Below are 24,296 nucleotides of genomic sequence, written 5' to 3'. Positions count from 1 at the left end.
TCCTCCAGATCTCTATGGTTACGGGGTGGGCGCCCTAGGAAGAAGGTCCTCCAGATCTCTATGGTCACCCCTTGGGTTCCATTCGGCAGCCCTCCAGGTCTCTATGGTCACGAGGTGGGCTCTCTAGGAGAAAGGTCCTCCGGGACTCTGTGGTCACTGTGGAGACTCTCTAGGAAGGAGGTCCTCCAGGACTCTATGGTCACTGCATGGAAAAGTCCTCCAGGTCTCTATGGTCACGGGTTGGACTCTCTAGGAAGAAAGTCCTCCGAGTCTTTATGGTCTTCCACTAAAACCGTGCTAGAAGGGAGGTCCTCCAGGTCTCTATGGTCACCGCTTGGACTCTCTAGGAGGAAAGTCCTCCAGTCTTTATGGTCTTCCATTAAACCGTGCTAGAAGGGAGGTCCTCCAGCACTCTATGGTTTGAAGTCCTCCACCTCTCTATGGTTGCCAGCACGGCCCCACGTGCCCACGGGACACTCTAGCCCACCTCCCCGGTCTCTATGGCCCCGCAGCCCCTCTGGCCCTTCTTCCCCCCTCTCTATGGTCTCACCCCCCCCCCCAAGGAGGCCACGCGCAGCCACACCTACGGCTCCAAGCACTTTATTGGGGGGGGGGGAGGGGCAGGGGGCAGGGCCACAGCACCCGTCGGTCACCGGGGGGCACCCATGGGTGCAGGGGGACACCCATGGGTGTCATGGGGCACCCTGGGGTTCAACTGATGCCGATGCAAAGCCAATTGCGGTCCTCCAGGGTGGCGTTGACCAACCTCTAAGACCCAACGTTAGCCGTAGAGCACCCGTTGATGGTTGGGGCGCACCCATGGGTGCTGGGGGTGGCTTTGGGGCACCCCACGATGTCAACAACCACCCATGGGTGCTCAAGGACCACCGTGGGCTTCATCGAACACAGGTACAAAGGGTTCCGTGGTCCTCCAGGGTGGCGTTGACCAACCTCCAAGACCCAACGTTGACCAGAGAGCACCCAGGGATGGTCGGGGAGCACCCATGGGTGCTGGGGGTGGCCTTGGGGCACCCCACGACGTCAAGAAGCACCCACGGGTGCCCACGGTCTTCACCTAACGCACACACAAAGGGTTCCACGGTCCTCCAGGGTGGCGTTGACCAACCTCCAAGACCCAACGTTGACCGTAGAGCACCCAGGGATGGTCGGGGAGCACCCGCGAATGGTGGGGGAGCACCCATGGGTGCCGGGGGCGGCCCGGGGGCTCAGCTGATGTAGACGCGGTGGAAGTCGTGGGCGCCGAAGGCGGCGTTGCACTTGGGGCACTTGCGCTGGCGCGTGTCGTAGCGGCTCTTGACGCACTCGAAGCAGAAGACGTGGAAGCACTTGGTGAGGACGGCGTCCTTCTTGCGGGCGTTGCAGCACGGGCACGTCAGGCGGGCCTGGGGGGGGGAGGGGGGCGGGGCAAGATGGCCGTCAGCACCGCCGGGGCACCCGCGGGTGCTCCCGCCGCACCCAAAGGTCCTCCCGGGTCCAGGCGAGGTTCTCCAGACCCAGCCGCGGGTCTTCAGGTCCGTGCAAAGGGTTCTGCGTCCTAATCTGAGGTCCTCCAGCCCCACCCATGGGTGCTACGACCCAACCCCAAGGTCCTCCAGCCCCACCCAAGGTCCTCCAGCACCACCCATGGGTGCTAGGACCCAACCCCAAGGTCCTCCAGCCCCACCCATGGGTGCTACGACCCAACCCCAAGGTCCTCCAGCCCCACCCAAGGTCCTCCAGCTCCACCCATGGGTGCTACGACCCAACCCCAAGGTCCTCCAGCCCCACCCAAGGTCCTCCAGCACCACCCATGGGTGCTAGGACCCAACCCCAAAGTCCTCCAGCCCCACCCCAAGGTCCTCCAGCCCCACCCATGGGTGCTAGGACCCAACCCCAAGGTCCTCCAACCCCACCCAAGGTCCTCCAGCCCCACCCATGGGTGCTACAACTCAACCTGAAGGTCCTCCAGCGCCACCCAAGGTCCTCCAACCCCACCCATGGGTGCTGCAACTCAACCCCAAGGTCCTCCAGCCCCATCTAAGGTCCTCCAAGATCACCCCAAGAGCCTTCCAACCCCACCCATGGGTGCTACGACCCAACCCGTGGGTGCTACAACCCAACCCCAAGGTCTCTCAGCCCCACCCAAGTCCCTCCAACCTCCACCCAAGTCCTTCCAACCCCACCCATGGGTGCTACACCTCAACCCCAAGGTCCTCCAGCCCCACTCAAGGTCCTCCAGCCCCACGCAAAGCCCCCCAAGCCCACCCGTGGGTGCTACGACCCAACCCCAAGGTCCTCCAGCCCCACCCATGGGTGCCCCAACCCATCCCCAAGGTCCTCCAGCCCCATCTACGTCCCTCCAACCTCCACCCAAGGTCCTCCCATCCCACCCATGCCCCTCCCCACCCCCCCCCAGCACCCATGGGTGCTCCTGGCACAGCACCCGGTACTCCTTGATCTCCTCCTGGAGGATCTGGTCGGCGTCGGCGTACACCTCCACCTTCCGCTGCTTCTCCAGCTTCCGCCGCAGCCGCGACAGCTCCTCCTGCGGGGGGGGGGGGGGGGGGGGGGGGGGGGGCTGACCCACAGCACCCATGGGTGCCCCCCGACCCCTACAGAGCCCATATGCCCCATAGGGCCCCGATAGGGACCCCCAGAGGCCCAAATTTGCCGCCTTCAGAGCCCCCCAGATCTCCTATAGGTGCCCCCAGACCCCCTATAGGTCCCCACACCCCCCTATAGGACCCCCAGACCCCCTACAGGTCCCCCCAGAGCCCCTATAGACCCCCGATAGGTCTCCCAGACCCTCTATAGGTCCCCACAGCCCCCCTATAGGTCCCTGTGGACCCCCTACAGGATCCTATGGGCCCTAGAGGAGCTGCTGTAGAGCCCCTATAGCACCCCACAGAACCCCTATGGGTCCCACAGACCCTTAAAGACCCCCCCGGAGTCCCTATAGGTGCCCGCAGACCCCTTATAGGGGCTCTTCAGGTCCCCCCAGAGCCACTGTAAGGTCATCCTGAGTCCCTATAGGGCCACACAGACCCCCCTAAAGGTCCTATAGGGTCTTGTAAGACCCCCATAGGGCTCCATAGCACCCATAGAGCCCCTTAACCTTTCCCCAAGCACCCTATAGCACCCATAGATCCCCCCCCAGATCCCTATAGGGTGCTGCGTGGCTCCTATAGAGCCCCATAGAAGCCCCCGGGCACGCTGTAGGGCTCCCACAGCACCCTATAGAGCCCCTTAACCCCCCACCCTGAGCACCCTATAGTACCCCACACCACCCACGTGCCCCACCAGGACCCCTATAGGCCCATAAGGTGCTGTAGGGACGCTATAGAGTCCCATACAGCCCCCTGAGCACCACCATACAGCCCCTTAAACCCCCTCTAAATAGCCTACATTGCCCCACAGCATCCATAGGATCCCCCAGGACCCCTACAGAGCCCACCTAAGTGCTATAGGAGACCTATAAGTGCTATAGGAGAGCTACAGAGTGCCATAAAAAGCCTATAGGGTACCAAAAAAAGCCTATAAGGTGCTATAGGAGACGTATAGGGTGCTACTGACCATCTATAGAATGCTATAGAAGACCTATAGGGTGCTATAGAGGGTCTGCAGGCCTATAGAAAGCCTACAGGGTGCTATAGGAAGGCCATAGGGTGCCACAGAAAACTTATAGGGTGCTATAGATGGTCTATAGGGTGCTATAGAGACCTATAAGATGCTACAGGAGACCTATAGGGGCTACAGACGATCTATAGAGTGGTATCGAATGCCTATAGGGTGCTATTAGTGGTCTATAGAACATTATAGAACTATAGGGTGCTATAGATGGTCTATCAGGTCCTACAGAAAGCCTATTAGGTGCTGTAGGTGGTCTATAGGATGCTACAGAAGACCTACAAGGTGCTATAGATGGTCTATAGGGTGCTATAGAAGACCTATGGGGGGGGCTACGGACCTACAGAATGCTATAGTAGACCTATAGGGTGCCATAGGAGACCTATAGGGTGCTATAGGAGACCTATAGATTGCCATAGGAGACCTATAGGGTGCTATAGGAGGCCCATAGGGTGCCATAAGGGGCCCATAGGGTGCCATAAGGGCCCCACAGGGTGCCATAGGGTCTCTTGCACACCCCCCAGCCCCCCGTACCGGCCTCCCGGCCACCCCCGAGCCCCACCCCCCCATGGATCCCATAGGCGCCCACCTGGGCCCTCTTGAGGCTGAGGGACTCCTTGTCCTTGGCCGCCCGGTTCTCGGCAGCACAGGCCTGCAGCTCCCGCAGCCGGGCCTGGACGTGCTCCCCCTGCGCCCGCAGGTCCTCGGCCAGCTGCGCCGCCTCCACCGCCTGCGGGGGGGGGGTGGGAACAGGGGGGGTCACCGGGGTCCCGAGGGCCCCCAGGTCCCGTAGGGTTGGGTTCCCTTGTGATGGGCCCCATAGGGTCAGGTCCCCTTGTCCTGGGCACCTGGGTTCTATAGGGTTGGGTCCCATAGGGTCGGGTCCCCTTCTCCTGGGCACCTGGGTTCTATAGGGTTGGGTCCCATAGGGTCGGGTCCCCCTCTCCTGAGCACCTGGGTTCTATAGGGTTGGGTCCCATAGGGTCGGGTCCCCTTGTCCTGGGCACCTGGGTTCTATAGGGTTGGGTCCCATAGGGTCGGGTCCCCTTGTCCTGGGCACCTGGGTTCTATAGGGTTGGGTCCCATAGGGCCGGGTCCCCTTGTCTTGGACCCTATAGGATTGGGTCCCCTTGTCCTGGGCACCCAGGTCCCATAGGGTTGGGCCCCCTTGTGATGGGCAGCCAAGTCCCATAGGGTTGGGTCCCCTTGTCCTGGGCACCCAGGTCCCATAGGGTCGGGTCCCATAGGGCCGGGTCCCCTTGTGGTGGGCAACCAGGTCCCATAGGGTCGGGTCCCATAGGGTTGGGTCCCTTTGTCCTGGGCACCCAGGTCCCATAGGGTCGGGTCCCATAGGGCCGGGTCCCCTTGTGGTGGGCAACCAGGTCCCATAGGGTCGGGTCCCTTTGTCCTGGGCACCCAGGTCCCATAGGGTTGGGTCCCCTTGTGGTGGGCACCCAGGTCCCATGGGGACGGATCCCCTTGTCCCGGGTCCCATAGGGTCAGGTCCCCTCGTCTTGCGCCCCATAGGGTCGGGTCCCCTTGGCCTGGGCACCCTGGTCTCATAGGGTTGGGTCCCCTTGTGCTGGGCCCCATAGGGCTGGGTCCCCTCATGATGGGCACCCAGTTCCCATAGGGTTGGGTCCCTTCATGGTGGCCACTTGGGTCTCCTCATGATGGCCACCCACGTCCCTTGAGTCCCATAGGGTTGGGTCCCTTCATGATGGCCACCTGGGTCCCCTCGTGATGGCCACCCAAGTCCCTTGGGTCCAATAGGGTTGGGTCCCCTCGTGATGGCCACCCACATCCCCTACATCCTATAGGGTTGGGTCCCTTCATGATGGCCACCTGGGTCCCCTCGTGATGGCCACCCAAGTCCCTTGGGTCCAATAGGGTTGGGTCCCCTCGTGATGGCCACCCACATCCCCTACATCCTATAGGGTTGGGTCCCTTCATGATGGCCACCTGGGTCCCCTCGTGATGGCCACCCTCATCCCCTAGGTCCTATAGGGTTGGGTCCACTCATGATGGCCACTTGGGTCCCCTTGTGATGGCCACCCACGTCCCTTGGGTCCTATAGGGTTGGGTCCCTTCATGATGGCCACTTGGGTCTCCTCATGATGGCCACCCATGTCCCCTAGATCCCATAGGGTTGGGTCCCTTCATGATGGCCACTTCGGTCCCCTCGTGATGGCCACCCATGTCCCTTGGGTCCTATAGGGTTGGGTCCCTTCATGATGGCCACCTACATCCCCTAGGTCCTATAGGGTTGGGTCTCTTCATGATGGCCACCCATGTCCCCTACGTCCTATAGGGTTGGGTTCCTTCTTGATGGCCACCTGGGTCCCCTCGTGATGGCCACCTACATCCCCTAGGTCCTATAGGGTTGGGTCCCTTCATGATGGCCACCCACGTCCCTTGCGTCCCACAGGGCTGCGTCCCCTCGCTCCTCGCCACCTGGCTGTCCCCAACCCCCACCCCCGGGTCCCCAACCCCCACCCCCACCCCGGGGGGCCGCGTCCCCCCGTTCCCCTCCCGGGTCCTCACCTTCCTCTTGTTGAGCTCCAGGGCCTGCGAGCGCAGCGCCAGCTCCTTCTCCACCGAGGCCAGGCTGCTCTGCAGCACCCGCTCCTTCTCCTCCAGCTTCTGCACCACCAGCAGCTGCGCGTCCACCTGCCGGCGCACCGAGCCAGCGCCGTGGGTGCCTCGCACCCCCCGGGGGCTCCTCCGCGCGTGGACCCTTGGGTGGCCTTCCACCACGGACGCTCAGGTGTCCCTCAGCCCTGATAGTTAGGTGTCCACCGCCTTGGATGCTTGGGTCTCCACCGCCTTGGACACTTGGGTCTCCACCGCCTTGGACACTTGGGTCTCCACCGCCTTGGACCCATAGGTGGCCTCGACCCAAACATCTGGGTCTTCAACACCTTGGACACTTGGGTGTCCATCACCTTCAACACTTGGGTGTCCTCATCCCAAATACCAGGTTCTCCACCACCTTAGACCCTTGGGTGTCCTCCACCTTGGGCACTTGGGTCTCCTCCACCTTGGACCCTTGGGTGTCCTCAGCCCTGATATTTGGGTCTCTACGACCTTGGACACTTGGGTGTCCTCGTCCCAGACATCTGGGTCTCCACCACCTTGGACTCTTGGGTGTCCTCCACCTTGGACCCTTGGGTGTCCTCAGCCCTGATATTTGGGTCTCTACGACCTTGGACACTTGGGTGTCCTCAGCCCAAACATCTCGGTCTCCACCCCCTTGAACACTTGGGTGTCCTCCACCTTGGACACCTGGATCCTCACCCCTGATATTTGGGTCTCCACCACCTCAGACCCTTGGGGGTCCTCATCCCAAGCATTTGGGTCCCCACCACCTTGGACCCTTGGGTCTCCACCATCTTCAGCGCTTGGGCGCCCTCAGCCCTGATATCTAGGTCTCCACCACCTTAGACCCTTGGGCGTCCTCCACCTCGGACCCTTGGGTGTCCTCAGCCCTGATATTTGGGTCTCTATGACCTTGGACCCTTGGGTGTCCTCATCTCAGATATCTGGGTCTCCACCACCTTGGCCCCTCGGGTGTCCTCAGACCAAACATCTGGGACCCCACCACCTTAGACACTTGGTGTCCTCCACCTCGGACACTTGGGTCTCCTCATCCCAAGCATTTGGGTGTCCACCACCTTGGACCCTTGGGTGTCCTCAACCCAAGCATCTGGGTCTCCCACCACCATGGGTAATTGCATGTCCTCCACCTAAGACTCTTGGGTGTCCTCCTCCCAGACATCTGGGTCTCCACCACCTTGGACCCTTGGGTGTCCTCCACCTCGGACCCTTGGGTGTCCTCAGCCCTAACACCTGGGTCTCCACCACCTTGGACCCTTGGGCTTCCACCTTGGAGGCCCGGCTCCTCAACCCTAATATTTGGATATTTGGCTCTCCACCACCTCGGACCCTTGAGCTCCCGGAAGCTCCGGGTCCCCCTCCGCGCCAACGCGCCCCCCCCCGGTCCTTCCCCCCCCCGCCCCTCCCCGTCCCCTACCTGCGCCTTGAGGGCGAGGACCTGCTCGGCCAGCTCGTCCTTCTCCTCGCGCAGCAGCTTGTGGATCTGGTTGGCCTTGATGCGCTCCGACATCAGCTTGAAGTTGGCGTCGTCCTTCTCGCGCAGCTGCTGCAGCAGCCGCAGGTTCTGCTCCTGCATGTCCTCGAAGGCCTGGCCCGTCACGTCCATCTCCGACAGCAGCGCCTCCTCCTCCTGCCCGGGGGGGGCGACAGGGCGGCCGCCGGGACGTCAGCGGAAAGGCCCGTGACGTCAGCGGATGAGGCCCGTGACGTCAGTGGATGAGGCCCAGAACGGCACGGGCCCCGCGGCGCCGACGCCGGCGTTCCCTTCTCTACCGCACGCGCGGCCCCGACGCGCCGGCGACGTCACAAACCAGGCCCGTGACGTCACGAACCAGGCCCGTGACGTCACGAACCAGGCCCGTGACGTCACGAACCAGGCCTATGACGTCACTGGAGGCACGCGTGAGGATACACAACAGGCCTGTGACGTCATAAGCCCCGCCCGCCGGTCCCTATTGGAAACCCCTGCCCTCTTTCCCTATGCCTTTCCCTGTCCTCTAAGGCCCCGCCCCCTTCTAAAAGGCCCCGCCCCTTTCCTACAAGCCCCACCCACTCGTCTAGGCCCCGCCCACCCCGTTTAGCCCCGCCCCGTACCATCGCCCACCCCGTAACCCCACCCATCCTTTAAGCCCCGCCCACTCCATGACCAGCCCACCAGTGGCCCCGCCCACCCCTTTAAGCCCCGCCCACCCCTTTAAGCCCCGCCCACAAGTGCCCCCGCCCCTCTAGGCCCCGCCCACCGCCCCCAAGCCCCGCCCACCTGCTTGGTGGCCGCCAGCTTGCGCTGCAGGTGCTCGATCTGCTCCTCGGCCTGGCGCAGGCGCCGCAGCGCCTCCTCGTCCGCCAGCTTCTTGCTCTCGCGCCGCTCCCGCTCCTCCAGCTCCCGCGCCCGGCCCCGCAGCTCCTCCGCCTGCCCGTTAACGCCTCGTTAATTCCTCGTTAAGGCCTAATTGCGTCTCGTTAAGGGCCCCCCCCCCCCCCCCCCCAGCCTCACCTCGGCCTTGCTCTTCCTCTCGGCCGCCATCAGCTGCACCTTGTCGCGCTGCTCCTTGGGCGCCGACTTGTACATGTCCAGCAGTAACTTCATCTCCTTCTGGCTCTCCTGTGCCTTCCTGCTCGTTTGCATATCATTAGCATACGTTAGATCCATTTGCATGTCATTTGCATAGCCTATGGTACGCCGGGGTTCCCTAAAAAGCGTCAAAACTGCCCCCAGTAATACCAAAACCGACACCGAAATCCCCTAAAATGACACCAGAAAAACCAAAAATGACACCAAAAAAAAACCAAAACTGACGCCAAAACCCCCAAAACCAACACCAAAACCCCAAAAACTGACACCAAAATCCCCAAAACTGACACCAAAAAAACCAAAAATGACACCAAAGAAAACAAAAACTGACGCTAAAACCCCAAAAACTGACACCAAAACCTCCCCATATCCCGCTCGAGACCACCAATACCCCACTGACACCCCCCCAAATCCACCCAAAACCCCCATAACGCCCCCCAAAAAACCCCAATACCCCCCAAATTGCCCCCCCAGGCACCCCAAAACCTCAACAGCCCCCCAAATTTCCCCCCCGCCCCCAAAACCGCCCCCCACCACCCCCATAACCCCCTATATACCACTGATACCCCACTGACAGCCCCCGAAATCCCCCCAAAACCCCAATAACGCCCTCGTAACCCTCCCCAAAAAAAAACAGATACCCCCCAAATCACCCCCCCAGCCCCCCCAAACCTCAATAACCCCCCAAATTGCCCCCAATCCCCCAAAACCCCCAAAATCCCACTCCAGACCTCCGATACCCTGCTGACAGCCCCCCCAAATCCCCCCAAAACCCCCATAACCCCCCCAAAAAAAACCCCGCCACCCCCCCAAATCACCCCCCCGAGGGACCCCCCCTCACTTGAGCTCGCCCCGCAGCTGCTTGAGCACCTCCGAGTCCTTCTTCTTGGGCTCGTCGGGGGGCCCCTTGGGGCGTTCCCGCTCCCGCTCCCGCGCCCGCTCCCTCTCGGGACCCCCCCGGGACGCCCCGGGGCGGGGGAGGGGGGTGGGGGGGGGCTCCTTGACGCGGGGCGGGGGAGGGGGCTGCGGAGGGGGAGGGGCGGGGGTGGGGGCGGGAGCGGGGGGCTCCTCCTCCTCGGCCGGCCGCCGGGGCGGGGGGATCGCCTCGACGGGGGCGGGTGTTGTGGCCGCCGGGGCCCCCTCCCGCTTGGGTTCTGGGGCGGCGGGGCCTGGCGGGGCCCCGCCCTCTTCTTCTTTAACGGGGGCGGGGCCTGGGGTGGCTCCGCCCCCGCCAGGAGGGGGCTCCTCTGGGGGGGCGGAGGGGGCAGAGGTGGAGGCAGATGGGGGAGGGGGAGGAGGCGGGGCGGGGCCCGCGGGGGGCGGGGCGCCGCTGGCTTGGAGGCGGAGCTGGGGGAGAGGGGAGGAGTCAGTGAGAACCACGCCCACACAGAAAGGTGGTGTGGCCCTTTTAAGAAGTGGCGGTGGGCCCACCCCGCTCTCTGTGGCAAAGCCTTTTTAAGACAACCCCCCCCCCCCCCCGGTGTCTATTTTAAGGAGCTCCGCCCACTTCTTAAAGGGGCAGCCCCCAGGTTTTAAGTGGGCCCACCCCACCAACCAGCGATGTTGCCCTTTTAAGGCCACACCCATTAACAAGGCCCCTTCCCCTTGAAGCAGGCTCCTCCCATCACCATTCCTTCAATGGGGCCCACCCACCAGTCAATGGCATTGCCCTTTTAAGCCCCCACCCCCACCCTTAAGCCCCACCCCCTTTGTACAACCCCACCCAATCCCAGGCCCCGCCCCTTCCCTGTAACTCCTCCCTTCTTAAAGGGGCAATGCTCCCCTTCCACCAACCATGGCGGTGGGCCCCACCGGTGCTGCTTTAAGGCCCCGCCCCCTTCCGCCAGCCACCCAATCCCCTCCCAGGGGCTGGCCACACCCCCCCACCCCCACCCCACCCACTTAAAGGGGCAACGCCGCCGCACCACCACCAAAGGGGCAGCAGTGGGGCGCTGCCTTGCCCCGAGACCCACCCCGCTAAGCCCCACCCCGCTAAGCCCCACCCATTCAGGCCCCGCCCCTAGAGGCCCCGCCCACCTTGTTGATCTCGGCCTGCACCTCCCGCAGCTTGCGCTTGTAGCGCTGCACGTCGCCCTTCAGCTGGTGGTTGTGGTTCTGCAGGCTGCTGATCAGGTGGCGCATCTCGCGGTTGATGGGGCCTGGGGGGGGGACCCCAAAAAGTTTCAGGGGGGTGAGGGGGGGACCCCACAACCCCCCCTTCCCCCCCTTGGTGCTGGGTGGGGTCAGAGAGAGCGGGCAAAGAGGGACCAGAGCGTCTCTACGGGTGGTGGGACCACGGAGAGGGTGGAGGACCAACCCAAAGGCCTCCAACCGCCATGTTGGTGTTGGGTGGGATCATAGAGAGCACGGGAAGAGGGACCAGAGCGTCTCTATGGGTGGTGGGACCATGGAGAGGGTGGAGGACCAACCCAAAGGCCTCCAACCGCCATGTTGGTGTTGGGTGGGGTCATAGAGAGGAGACGAAGAGGGCCCAGAGCGTCCCGGGGCCGCGCCGTGGGCCTCACCCGCCTGCTCGTTGGCCGCCAGGTTCTGCTCGAACTCGATGCGCAGCATCTCGTACTCCTTGCGCACCTGGGCCAGCGTGTCCTCCAGCTGGATGACCTCCGTCCGCAGCCGCTTCTGCACCCCCAGCTCGTCACTCTGCAAGGAGGGGGGCGAGGAGGATGAGGAGGGACGAGGAAGGACGTGGAGGACACGGGGAGGGACGTGGAGGACACGGAGGATGGAGAGATGAGGAGGACACGAGGAGGACACAGATGATACGGAGGACGCGGAGGAGGGAACGTGGAGGACGCGGAGGAGGGAACGTGGAGGACGCGGAGGAGGGAACGTGGAGGACGCGGAGGAGGGAACGTGGAGGACGCGGAGGAGGGAACGTGGAGGACGCGGAGGAGGGAACGTGGAGGACGCGGAGGAGGGAACGTGGAGGACGCGGAGGAGGGAACGTGGAGGACGCGGAGGAGGGAACGTGGAGGACGCGGAGGAGGGAACGTGGAGGACGCGGAGGAGGGAACGTGGAGGACGCGGAGGAGGGAACGTGGAGGACGCGGAGGAGGGAACGTGGAGGACGCGGAGGAGGGAACGTGGAGGACGCGGAGGAGGGAACGTGGAGGACGCGGAGGAGGGAACGTGGAGGACGCGGAGGAGGGAACGTGGAGGACGCGGAGGAGGGAACGTGGAGGACGCGGAGGAGGGAACGTGGAGGACGCGGAGGAGGGAACGTGGAGGACGCGGAGGAGGGAACGTGGAGGACGCGGAGGAGGGAACGTGGAGGACGCGGAGGAGGGAACGTGGAGGACGCGGAGGAGGGAACGTGGAGGACGCGGAGGAGGGAACGTGGAGGACGCGGAGGAGGGAACGTGGAGGACGCGGAGGAGGGAACGTGGAGGACGCGGAGGAGGGAACGTGGAGGACGCGGAGGAGGGAACGTGGAGGACGCGGAGGAGGGAACGTGGAGGACGCGGAGGAGGGAACGTGGAGGACGCGGAGGAGGGAACGTGGAGGACGCGCGGAAGACACAGAAGATGTCGAGGATGGAGGGAACGAGGAGGACATGGAGGACGTGGAGGATATTGAGGATAGAGGGAACATGGAGGACATGGAGGGATAAGGAGGACACAGAGGACGTGGAGGATGTAGAGAACATGGAGGACGTGAACATGGAGGATGGGAAGGGATGAGGAGAACATCGGGAATATGGAGGACGTGGAGGACACGGAGGGACACGGAGGGAGGAGGAGGACGCAGGGGACACGGGAGACGTGAAGGACACGGGGAGACAGGAGGGACATGGAGGACGTTGAGGGATGAAGAGGACACGGAGGACACGGAGGACACAGGGAACATGGAGGACAAGGAGGACACAGAGGACACGGAGGACGTGGGGGACACGTGACGAGGGACACGAGGCCCTGTGACCCCCCCCAACACCCCAAGCCCAACCTCCGCGTCCTCCATGTGATGGCAGCGGCCATCTTGGATGGCCAACAGTTGGGTGCTGTGACGCCCCATGCCCCCTAGGACCTTCAGACCCCCCCCCCCCGAGAACATTTTGGGGCCACCCAGGACCTTCAGAACCCCCTGAGAACATCTTGGGGCCACCAAAACCAACCCCCACGGTCCCACTATGATGGAGGCGGCCATCTTGGATGGCCAACACTTGGGTGCCATGACACCCCCCACCCCCCAGGACCTTCAGAACCCCCCCGAGAACATCTTGGGGCCACCAAAACCAACCCCCACGGTCCCAGTATGACGCAGGCGGCCATCTTGGATGGCCAACACTTGGGTGCCACGACACCCCCCGCCCCCCAGGACCTTCAGACCCCCCCAAGAACATTTTGGGACCACCCAGGACCTTCAGAACCCCCCCGAGAACATCTTGGGGCCACCAAAACCAACCCCCACGGTCCCCGTATGACACAGGTGGCCATCTTGGATGGCCAAAAGTCACCCGCCGCACCAACCCACATCCCCCCAGGACCTAGCGGACGTCCCCGAGAAGCCCGGAGGGCAGCTGGGGACGCCGTGGGGACACCCCGGGGACGCGCCCCCTCACCTCCATGTGCTCGATGTGGCGCAGGTGGCTGTTCTTGGTGGCCAGGAGGAGGGCGCGGGCCTCGTCCAGCTGCGTCTTCACCTGGAGGCTCTCGTGGTAGAGCAGGGAGAACTGGGACTGCAGCACCTTGTACTCCAGCGTCTCCTTCACCGCCTCCTCCGGCAGCGAGCGCAGGGCCACCTGTGTGTGGGGGGGTGGGGTCCAGACGTGTCCCCAAAATGTCCCCTCCTCCCTCCCAGCTCGCCCCGGGGCACTGGGGTGCCACCAGGCTCCTCGAGGCCGCTGGGGCCTCCGTACCCCTCGTGGGGGTGACAGCCCCAAGTCCCCACAGGGCTTTTTGTCCCCTGCGTTGTCACCGCCCGTCGTGTCCCCAGCGTGCACGATGTCCCCAACGTGCACGATGTCCCCAACGTTCCAACATCCACGACGCCCCCAAGGTACATGACATCCCCAACGTCCTCCAACTTTTACGATGTCCCCAACATTTATGACGTCCCCAACATTCGCCACGTCCCCAACATTCGCCACGTCCCCAACGTCCCCAACACCTACGATGTCCCCAACATTCACATCTCCAACAGTTAGGTATCCCCAACGGTCACCACGTCCCCAACGTTCATGACATCCCCAAAATCTGCCACGTCCCCAACACTCCAACGTTCACGACGTCCCCAACATCTGCGACGTCCCCAACATTCGCCATGTCCCCAACATTCACGACGTCCCCAGTACCTACAATGTCCCCAACGCCCACCACGTCCCCAAGGTTCCAACATTCCCAACGTCCCCAGTGTCCCCAGTATCTGTGGTGTCCCCAACATTCGCGACGTCCCCAATATTTACCACGTCCCCAACGCTCGTGATGTCCCCCGTATCTACAACAACCCCAACGTTCACGATGTCCCCAACGTTCCCCATGTCCCCAGCGTTTGCCCCGTCCCCAACGTTCCCCATGTCCCCGGAGTTCCAACATCCACCATTTCCCCAATATTTACAATGTCCCCAATATTTACGATGTCCCCACCGTTCGTCCTGTCCCCAACGTTGACGTCCCCAACGTTGACGACACCCCCGATATTTACGATGTCCCCAACGTTCACGACGTCCTTGAGGTCCTCCAGCATCTCCCACCCCCCTGCTACCCCGCATATCCCCGTGTCCCCAACTCCCCCCCCGGTGTCCCAATGCCCCCCGGTGTCCCCAACGCCCCCCCCCGGTGTCACCTTGAGGCGCTCGTGGCCCCGCACGGCCTGCTGGAGCTCCTGCTGCAGCTTCTCCAGCTCGGCCATGCGGCTGTTGGCCAGCTCCTGGTTCCCCTCCAGCTCCGCGTTCAGCATCTCAAACTGGGGGGGCCCAAAAGCAGGGGGTCACCCCCAAACCCAACAACCCCACCCCTTAAGGGCCCCAAACCCGGCCCAGGGTCCCCCAACCCCCCTCAAGATCCCACCAACCCCACCAAGATCCCCCACGAGATCCTCAAGGTCCCCCAAATCCACCCCAAACCCTCCAAGAGCTCCTCAAGGCCCCCCAGAACCCTCCAAGAGCCCCTCAGGGTCTCCCAAAACCCCTCAAGATCCCCCCAAAACCCTCTAAGAGCTCCTCAGGGCACCCCGAATCCTCCCCAAACCCTTGGAAAGCCCCTCAGGGTCCCCCCAACCCCTTCAGGATCCCCAAATCCCCTCAAAATCCCCCCCAAATCCTCCAAGAGCCCCTCAAGGCCCCCCAAAACCCTCCAAGAGCCCCTCAGGGTCCCCCCAACACCTTCAGCATCCCCCAAAACCCCCTCAAGGTCCCCCCAAAACCCTCCAAGAGCCCCTCAGGGTCCCCCAAAACCCCTCAAGATCCCACAACCCCCCCCCCCAAGATCCCCCATGAGCTCCTCAGGGCTCCCCAAATCCCCCCCCAAACCCCCCAAGAGCCCCTCAGGGTCCCCCCAAGCCCCTCCGGGCCCCCCAAAACCCTTCGAGCCCCCCCCCAGACCCCCCAAACTCCCCGTCCCCCCCTCACCTTCTGCATGCTGAGCGTGATCTGTCCCCCCTGGAAGCCCCCGGAGCTGCCGGAGCCGTAGGAACCCGAGGTGAGCTGGGGAGGGACAAGGGGACGTTGGGGACACCGAGGGGACGTTGGGGACACCGAGGGGACGTTGGGGACACCGAGGGGACGTTGGGGACACCGAGGGGACGTTGGGGACACCAAAAACAGCAGGGGCGAGAAGTGGCAAGAGGGGACCCAAGTGGAGACCCCAAATGACGTGGAGGGACCCCGGTGGCACAGAGGGACCCAAGGGCGGCAGAGGGACCCCGAGGGACACGTGGGTGACACGGGGGGGGGCCTCAAGTGACATCGTGGGACACAAGTGATGTAGAGCGACCCCAAGTGACGTCACGAGACCCAAGTGACGTCATGAGACCCAAGTGACGTCACGAGACAGGAGAACCTCAAGTGATATGACGTGACCCAAGTGACGTAGAACGGCCCCAAGTGACGTGGGGGGGCCAATGGGGGGACCTCAAGTGACATCAGGAGACCCGCATAGCCCCAAGGGACATGGGAGGACCTCAGGTGACATCACGAGACCCAAATGACCCCAAATGACGTCACAAGACCCAAATGACCCTAAGGGACATGGGATGACCTCAAGGAACGCGAGGCGACCCAAGTGACGAAGAGCGACCCCAAGGGACATCACAAGGCCCAAGTGACGTCACAAGGGACACGGGGGGACACTGGGGGACCTCAAGTGACATCAGGAGACATACGTGACCCCAAGTGACGTCACAAGACCCAAATGACCCTAAGGGACGTGGGAGGACCTCAAGGAACGCGATGCGACCCAAGTGATGTAGAGCGGCCCCAAGTGACATCACGAGACCAAGGTGACCCCAAGTGACGTCACAAGACCTACATGACCCCAAGTGACATGGGAGGACCTCAAGTGACATCACGAGACCCAAATGACCCCAAGTGATGTCACAAGACCCAACGGACGCCAAGGGACATGGGAAAACCCCAAGGAACGCGATGCGACCCAAGTGACGTAGAACGACCCCAAGTGACATCACAAGACTCAAGTGACATCACAAGACCCAAGGAAACCCAAGTGACGTCATAAGGGACACAGGGGGACACTGGGGGACCTCAAGTGACATCAGGAGACCCACGTGACCCCAAGTGACGTCACAAGACCCAAGGGACGCCAACGGACATGGGAGAACCTCAAGGAACGCGACGCGACCCAAGTGACGTAGAGCGACCCCAGGTGACGTCACGAGACCAAAGTGACCCCAAGTGACGTCACAAGGCCCAAGTGACATCACAAGGGACACGCGGGGACACTGGGGGACCTCAAGTGACATCACGAGACCCAAACGACCCCAAGGGACATGGGAGGACCTCAAGGAACGCGACGCGACCCAAGTCCCGTAGAGTGACCCCAAGGGACACGGGGGGGGACCCGAAGCACGTGGGGTCCACGGGGGCCACCGAGGGGTCCGGGGTTGCGGGGGGGTGACCAAGGGGACGTCGGGGACGCGGTGGCACCTGCTCGAGCGCCTCGGCCAGGTGGCGGTCCAGGCGCCCCTCGCGCTTGCGGAGCTTGGCGCTGTCCCACTGCAGCCCCTCCACCGTGGTGCCCATCTCCAGCACCTTGGTCTCGGCCGACGTCGCCTTGTCCTGCAGCTCCGCCAGCTGGGGGGGGGGGCGGGGACAGCGGTCACGTGACCCCCCGCGGGGTTGGTGACGTCATCCCGTTGGGAGATGACGTCATCCCATGGGGACATCGATGGTGTCACCCCGTGGGGACGCAACGTCATCCCGTGGGGATGCCGGTGACGTCATCCCGCTGGGAGGTGACGTCATCCCGTGGGGACATCGATGGTGTCACCCCGTGGGGACGCAACGTCATCCCGTGGGGACACCGGTGACGTCATCCTGCTGGGAGGTGACGTCATCCCGTGGGGACGTCGGTGACATCATCCCATTGGGAGATGACGTCATCCATGGGGACGTCGGTGACGTCATCCCATGGGGAGATGACATCATCCCATGGGGACATCGATGGTGTCATCCCATAGGGGCATTGGTGACGTCATCCCGTTGGGAGGTGACGTCATCCCATTGGGAGATGACGTCATCCCATTGGGAGATGACGTCATCCCGTGGGGACATCAATGGTGTCACCCCATGGGGACGTTGGTGACGTCATCCCATTGGGAGGTGACGTCATCCATGGGGACGCCAGTGACATCATCCCGTTGGGAGATGACGTCATCCCATGGGGACGTCGATGACGTCATTCCATTGGGAGGTGACATCATCCCATGGGGACATTGGTGACGTCACCCCGTTGGGAGGTGATGTCATCCCCTTGGAGATGACGTCATCCATGGGGACGCTGGTGACGTCACCCCACCAGTTGCTCCCAATCCCGTCCAGCTCCTCCCAGTTGTCCCCTACACCCCTCCCAGCTCCTCCCAGCTCCTCCCAGTTGTCCCCCACGCCCCCTCCGGCTCTTCCCAGTTGCTCCCAGTGTCTTCCGAGCGCCTCCCAGTCATTCCCAGTTACCTATTCGCTCCGCTGGTTACCTCCAGTTCCCTCCCAGTTGCTCCTAGGTCCATCCCAGTGACCCCCAGTTCCTTCCCAGTGCCTCCCAGCGACCCCCAGTCCCCTCCCAGCGACCCCCAGTCCCCTCCCAGCGACCCCCAGTCCCCTCCCAGCGACCCCCAGTCCCCTCCTGTACCATCCCAGAGCTCCCAGTACCTCCCAGTGCCCCTCCAGTGCCTCACTCCTCCTTCCCAATACTTCCCCATGCCCTCCCAGTGCTCCCAGTTCCCTCCCAGCTCCCTCCCAGTGCTCCCCAGTCCCCTCCCAGCTGTTCCCAGTGCCTCATAATCCACTCCCAGTGTCTCCCAGTACCCCCCAGTTCCCTCCCAGTGCCTCCCAACTCCCTCCCAGCACCTCATAACCCTCTCCCAGTAGCTCCCAGTGGCTCCCAATGCCCCCCAGTGGCTCCCAGTCCCCTCCCAGTTCCCTCTCAGTCCTCTCCCAGTGCTTCCCAACTCCCTCCCAGTGCTCCCCAGTTCCCTCCCTAGTGCCTCATAATCCACTCCCAGTGCCCCCCAGTCGCTCCCAGCGCCCTCCCAGTTCCCTCCCAGTGCCTCCCAACTCCTCCCAGCTTCTCCTAGTGCCTCATAATTCACTCCCAGTGCCCCCCAGTTGCTCCCAGTGCCCCCCAGTTACTCCCAGTGCCCACTAGTTCCCTCCCAGTGCCCCCTAGTTCCCTCCCAGTGCCCCCCAGTTCCCTCCCAGCTTTTCCTAGTGCCTCGTAATCCACTCCCAGTGCCCCCCAGTCGCTCCCAGTGCCCCCCCAGTCGCTCCCAGTGCCCCCCCAGTTGCTCCCAGTGCCCTCCCAGTTCCCTCCCAGCTTCTCCTAGCGCCTCATAATCCACTCCCAGTGCCCCCCAGTCGCTCCCAGCGCCCCCCAGTCGCTCCCAGCGCCCCCCCAGTCGCTCCCAGTACCTCCAGCGAGACGCGGTGGTGCTTCTCCTGCAGCTGCAGGGCCAGGTCCTGCAGGCGCCGGTGCTCCCGCAGCAGCTCCCGCAGCAGCGCCCGGCCCGGCTCCCCCAGCTCCGCTGCGGGACGGCGCCGTCAGGGGGCCCCAAACCCCCCCCAAATCCCCCCAGAACCCCCCGGGGACCCCCCCAAACCCTGACCAGCCCCCCGGAGCCCCCAGATCCCTCCAGGACTCCCCCAGCAGCCCCCCCAAACCCCCCGATTCACTCCCAGGACATCCCCCGATGCCCCCAAAACCCCCCCAGACCCCCAAACTGCACCCAGGACCCCCAACTCCCCCCAGGACCCCCCAGGGACCCCCCCAAATCCTGACCAGCCCCCCAGAACCCCAAATCCCTCCAGGACTCCCCCAGCAGCCCTCCTAAACCCCCCCATTCACTCCCAGTACATCCCCCAATGCCCCCCAAAACCCCCCCAAATCCCCCCAGGACCCCCCAAACCCCCCCAAATTCCCCCCAGGACCCCCAAACCCCCCCAAATCCCCCCCAGGGAACCCCCCAAATCCTGACCAGCCCCCCCAGAGCCCCCAAATCCCTCCAGGACTCCCCCAGCAGCCCCCCCAGTCCCCCCTAAACCCCCCAATTCACTCCCAGGACATCCCCCAATGCCCCCAAATCCGCCCCCAGGACCCCCAACCCCCCCCAAATCCCCCCCCAAGGCCCCCCAAAACCCCCCCAGGACCCCCCAACCCCCCCCCCCCAAATCCCCCCCTGGGCCCCCCAAATCCTGACCAGCCCCCCCGGAGCCCCCAAATCCCTCCAGGACCCCCCCAGCAGCCCCCAGTCCCCCCCAGGACCCCCGATTCACTCCCAGGACATCCCCAGATGCCCCCCAAACCCCCCCCCCAGGACCCCCAAACTGCACGCAGGACCCCAACAGGACCCCCCAGGACCCCCCCAAATCCTGACCAGCCCCCCCAGAGCCCCAAATCCCTCCAGACCCCCCCCAGCAGCCCCCCAATCCCCCCGATTCGCTCCCAGTACATCCCCCAATGCCCCCCAAAACCCCCCAAGACCCCCAAATCCCCCCCCAGACCCCCAAGCCACCCCAGGACCCCCCCTGGCCTTACCCCTGGCGGCCAGGCGCGCCCCCAGCTCCTGGGTGCGGCGGTGGGCCCCCGCCAGCCCTCCACCAGGCGGGCGACGGCGGCGGGGGCGAAGGCGAGGCGGGGGCGCAGGCGGAGCTCCCCCTCCTCGGGGCCGCTGCGGCTCAGCGCCGCCACGAAGGCGGCCGCCGGCCCCCCCAGTTTCGGGGCGCCCCCCCCCGAAGACGACGACGACCCCCCCGCAACGCCCGGAGGGGCCGAGGAGAGGAGGGGGGGGGGGGAGGGGGCGGCGGAGGGGCCGGGGAGGAGGGGGAGGGGGGCGCCGGGGGCGCCCCAGGGCTCTGCGGAAGGGAAGGGGGGGGGGGAAATGGGGGTGAGGGACCCCCCGAAACGCAGCGAGAGGCCCCCAAACCCCATTGACCCCCCAATAAGCCACTGACGCCCCCAAAACCCACTGATCCCCCCCAAAATCCCATTAATCCCCCATTCCCCAGTGCCCCCCCAAAATCCCCTTGCCCCCCCAACCCCATTGACCCCCCAAAATCCACTGCCCCCCCCAATCCCCGTTGACCCCCCAATCCCACTGCCCCCCACCCAATTAAGCCCCCCAAATCCCATTAACCCCCCCAATAACCCATTGACCCCCCCAAACCCCACTGAGCCCCCCCAAAATCCCCATTGACCCCCCCAAACCCCCCCAGCCCCAAATCCCCCCCCAAACCCCTCGTTGCCCCCCCAACCCCCAAATGTTCCCCCCCGGACACTTAAGTGACCCCAACCCCCCCTAATTCACCTTACAGCCCCCCAACCGCCCCAAAGCCCCCCAACCCCCCCCCAGAGCCCCCCAAATTCCCCAAACTGCCCCAGGACCCCCCCAAGACCCTCCAGAATTGCCCGAGGCCCCCCCAAAAGCTCCGCCCTGCCCCCAAGACCCCCCCCAAACTGCCCCCCAAGACCCCCAATACCCCCAAAACTGCCCCAAGACCCCCCCAAACCACCCCAGAGCCCCCCAAAGATCCCCAAACTGCCCCAGAACCCCCGAATCCCCCCCAAAACTGCCCCAAGACCCCCCCAAACTGCCCCCAAATCACCCCCAAACCCCCAAGACCCCCCCCAAACTACCCCAGGGCTCCCCCCAATGCCCCCCCAACCCCCCAAACACCCCATAGCCCCCCCCAAATCACCCCAAAACCACCCCAGAGCCCCCCCAACCGACCCCAAACCACCCCAGAGCCCCCCCAGCCCACCCCAAAGCCCCCCAAAATCACCCCAAACGCCCCCAACCCACCCCAAAACCCCCCCAAATCACCCCAAAACCACCCCAAAGCCCCCCCAAATCACCCCAAACGCCCCCAACCCACCCCAAAGCCCTCCCCAACCGCCCTCAAACCACCCCAAAGCCCCCCCAACCCCTCCAAAACCCCCCCAAACCCCCAAACCACCCCAAAGCCCCCCCAAACCCCCCCAACACCCCCCCCCCGACTCACCCCTCCTGTCGGTCCCCTCGTTTTCCCCCCGGGGGGGCCGGGGGGGCTCGGCCCCCTCCGCCCGGGGCTCGGGGGGGTCCGGGGGGGGCGCGGGGGGGCGGCGCCGTCGCCCTCGTAGCGCCGCAGCAGCGCCTGCACCTCGGCGTCCAGCTGGGGGGGGTAAAAGGGGGTCAGGGCACCCCAAAATCCAGGGGGATCCCGTATGGGGGGGGGCCCGGATCGTTTTGGGGGTGTTTGGGGGCTTTTTAGGGCATTTGGGGTTTTTTTAGGGCATTCTGGGGCTTTTTGGGGCGTTTTGGGGGCTTTTAAAGCGCCCTGGGCCTCCAAACCACTTTTAGGGTGGTTTTAGGGTAATTTTGGGGCCCCCAACAGCTTTTGGGGAGACCTGAAGAATTCCATGTGTTCCCAAACCCATTTTGGGGCGTTTTGGGGCTTTTTAGGGCATTTGGGGGCTTTTTAGGGCATCCCGGGATGCTCCAGGGACCCCAAGCCACTTTTAGGGTGGTTTTAGGGCAATTTTGAGTCCCCCAACAGTTTTTTTGGGGGGGGCTGAAGATTTCTGTGTGTCCCCAAACCCATTTTGGGGGGCTTTTTAGGGGCGTTTTTAGCACCTCAGAACCACTCACTTGAACCCAAAACCACCCTGGAAACGCCTCAAAAGGAATTTGGGCTTTAAAGTGGGATTTTGGGGGATCCGGGGCCAGATTTTGGGGTTCCCCAAAAGCTTATAGGATTTTCTGAAAGCTCAAAAATCCTCCAACGGCTCCCTAAAATGTTAAAATTATTTTTTGGGGTCTTTTTAGCTGTTTTTAACCCATTATTACCAACCCAATATTAAATTAAAAATACCCTAAATGCAAATTAAAACCCTATAAATAAATTTGGGGGTAAAAAAGGACAATTTTAGGGCTCCCTGACAGCTTTTAGATGTCTCCTGCCTTACTCCTGGTGTTCCCAAGAGCGATTTTGGGGCGCTTTTGACCCTTTTGAGCCGGTTTTGGGACACGACACCCACTTTTGGGGCCCCATGGGACCCTTTTGGGGCAAATCAGAGCCTTTTTGGGTCTGACACCCACTTTTGAGGCCCCATGGCACCCTTTTGGGGTCTTGGAGTCCCCTTTTGGGGCCAAATCAGAGCCTTTTGGGGCCACATCAGAGCCTTTTGGGGTCTGACACCTTCTTTTGAGGCCCGACACCCATTTTAGGGCCCCGTCAGGCACTTTTGGGGTTCAACACTCACTTTTGAGGCCCTATGGGACCTTTTAGGGGCCCCGTGAGACCCTTTTGGGGCCCGCCACCCCATTTTAAGGCCCCGTGGGGCCATTTTTGGGGCACGCAACCCCCTTTTGGAGCCCCGCGAGACCCTTTCGGGACCCTGTGAGACCCTTTTGGGGTCTGCCACCCCTTTTGGGGCCCAACACCCCATTTTAAGGCCCCAGGGACTCTTTTTGGGGCCCAACACCCCATTTTAAGGCCCTGTGGGACCGTTTTTGGGGCCCGACACCCGCTTTTGGAGCCCCGTGAGACCCTTTCAGGACCCCGTGAGACCCTCTTGGAACTTGACACCCCTTTTTAAGGCCCCAGGGGACCATTTTTGGGGCCCGACACCCCCCTTTTGGGACCCCGTGAGACCCTATCAGGGCCCAACATCCCCTTTTAAGGCCCCATGGGAGCATTTTTGGGGCCCAACGCCCCCCTTTGGGACCCCATGAGACCCTTTTGGGCCTGACACCCCTTTTAAGGCCCTGTGGACGTTTTCGGGGCCCGCCACCCCCTTTTGGAGCCCCACGAGACCTTTTCAGGACCCCGTGAGACTCTTTTGGGGTCTGCCACCCCCTTTTGGGGCCCGACACCCCATTTTTAGGCCCCAGGGGACTGTTTTTGGGGCCCACCACCCCCTTTTAAGGCCCGTGGGACCGTTTTTGGGGCCTGCCACCCCCTTTTGGAGCCCCGCAAGACCCTTTCGGGACCCTCTGAGACCCTTTTGGGGCCCAACACCCTTTTTAAGGCCCCATGGGACCATTTTTGGGGCCTTCCATCCCCTTTGGGGCCCCATGAGACCCCTTCGGGACCCCATGAGACCCTTTTGAGTCCCAATACCCCCTTTTAAGGCCCCGTGGGGCCGTTTTGGGGCCCAACACCCCCCTTCAGGACCCCATGAGACCCTTTCGGGACCCCGTGAGACCCTTTTGGGGTCTGCTACCCCCTTTTGGGGCCCGACACCCCATTTTAAGGCCCCGTGGACCGTTTTTGGGCCCGCCACCTCCTTTTGGAGCCCCGCGAGACCCTTTTGGGACCCCGCGAGACCCTTTTGGGGTCTCAGGGCCCCTTGTGGGGTTCAGGGTCCCCTTTTTGGGGTTCGGGGGCCCCTTTTTGGGGCCGGCCGCACCTGCCCCCAGTAGCGGTTGACCAGCAGCAGCGTGGCGTCGTCGGTGGCCTGGCGCTTCTCCAGCTTCTCGATGCGCTCGCGCAGCTCGTCCTCGCACGCCTGCCGCTGCTCCAGCCGCTCGGCCAGCTTCTTGTTCTTGAACTGCAGCACCTTCAGGTCCATCTCCTCCTGCGGGGGGGTAATTAGCCCGGGCGTTAATTAACGAGAGGGTTAAAGAGCGGCTGGGTAGCTTCGTTAATCGCTGCTGGGGGGGGAATGGGGGGATATGGGGCGGGGAAAGGGGGTTGGGGAGGGAAAAGGGGGGGAAGGGAGGGGAAAAGGGGGAGTGGGGGGGTAGTTAGTTGGTTAATTAATTAATTAGGAGGTTAATAAGTGATTGGGGAGGTTAATTAATAATTGGGGGGGATTGG

General features: G+C 63.3%; 1 protein-coding gene across 1 annotated transcript; it reads right to left on the bottom strand.

The window, feature by feature from the left end:
• Positions 1-584: 584 nt before the first annotated feature.
• LOC310888398 (E3 ubiquitin-protein ligase BRE1B-like) lies at positions 585-24,081 on the bottom strand (the record flags this gene model as incomplete). Its single annotated transcript, XM_083815031.1, is given in 22 exon segments — positions 585-1,403; positions 2,444-2,545; positions 4,217-4,357; positions 6,172-6,297; positions 7,661-7,873; positions 8,504-8,653; positions 8,738-8,855; positions 9,657-10,162; positions 10,853-10,974; positions 11,341-11,476; positions 13,395-13,574; positions 14,618-14,737; positions 15,402-15,476; positions 16,935-17,081; positions 18,912-19,024; positions 20,035-20,088; positions 20,091-20,274; positions 20,277-20,328; positions 20,330-20,351; positions 21,498-21,596; positions 21,599-21,647; positions 23,887-24,081. Coding segments are annotated over 22 exon segments (3,081 nt in total), but the record flags the coding sequence as incomplete, so codon positions are not given.
• Positions 24,082-24,296: the final 215 nt, after the last annotated feature.

The sequence above is a fragment of the Anser anser genome, assembly GCF_964211835.1.
Source record: "Anser anser genome assembly, chromosome: 34".
Classification (NCBI taxonomy): Eukaryota; Metazoa; Chordata; class Aves; order Anseriformes; family Anatidae; genus Anser; species Anser anser.
Note: the sequence above shows the minus strand (reverse complement) of the source record. Positions and strands in the feature narration are given on the sequence as shown.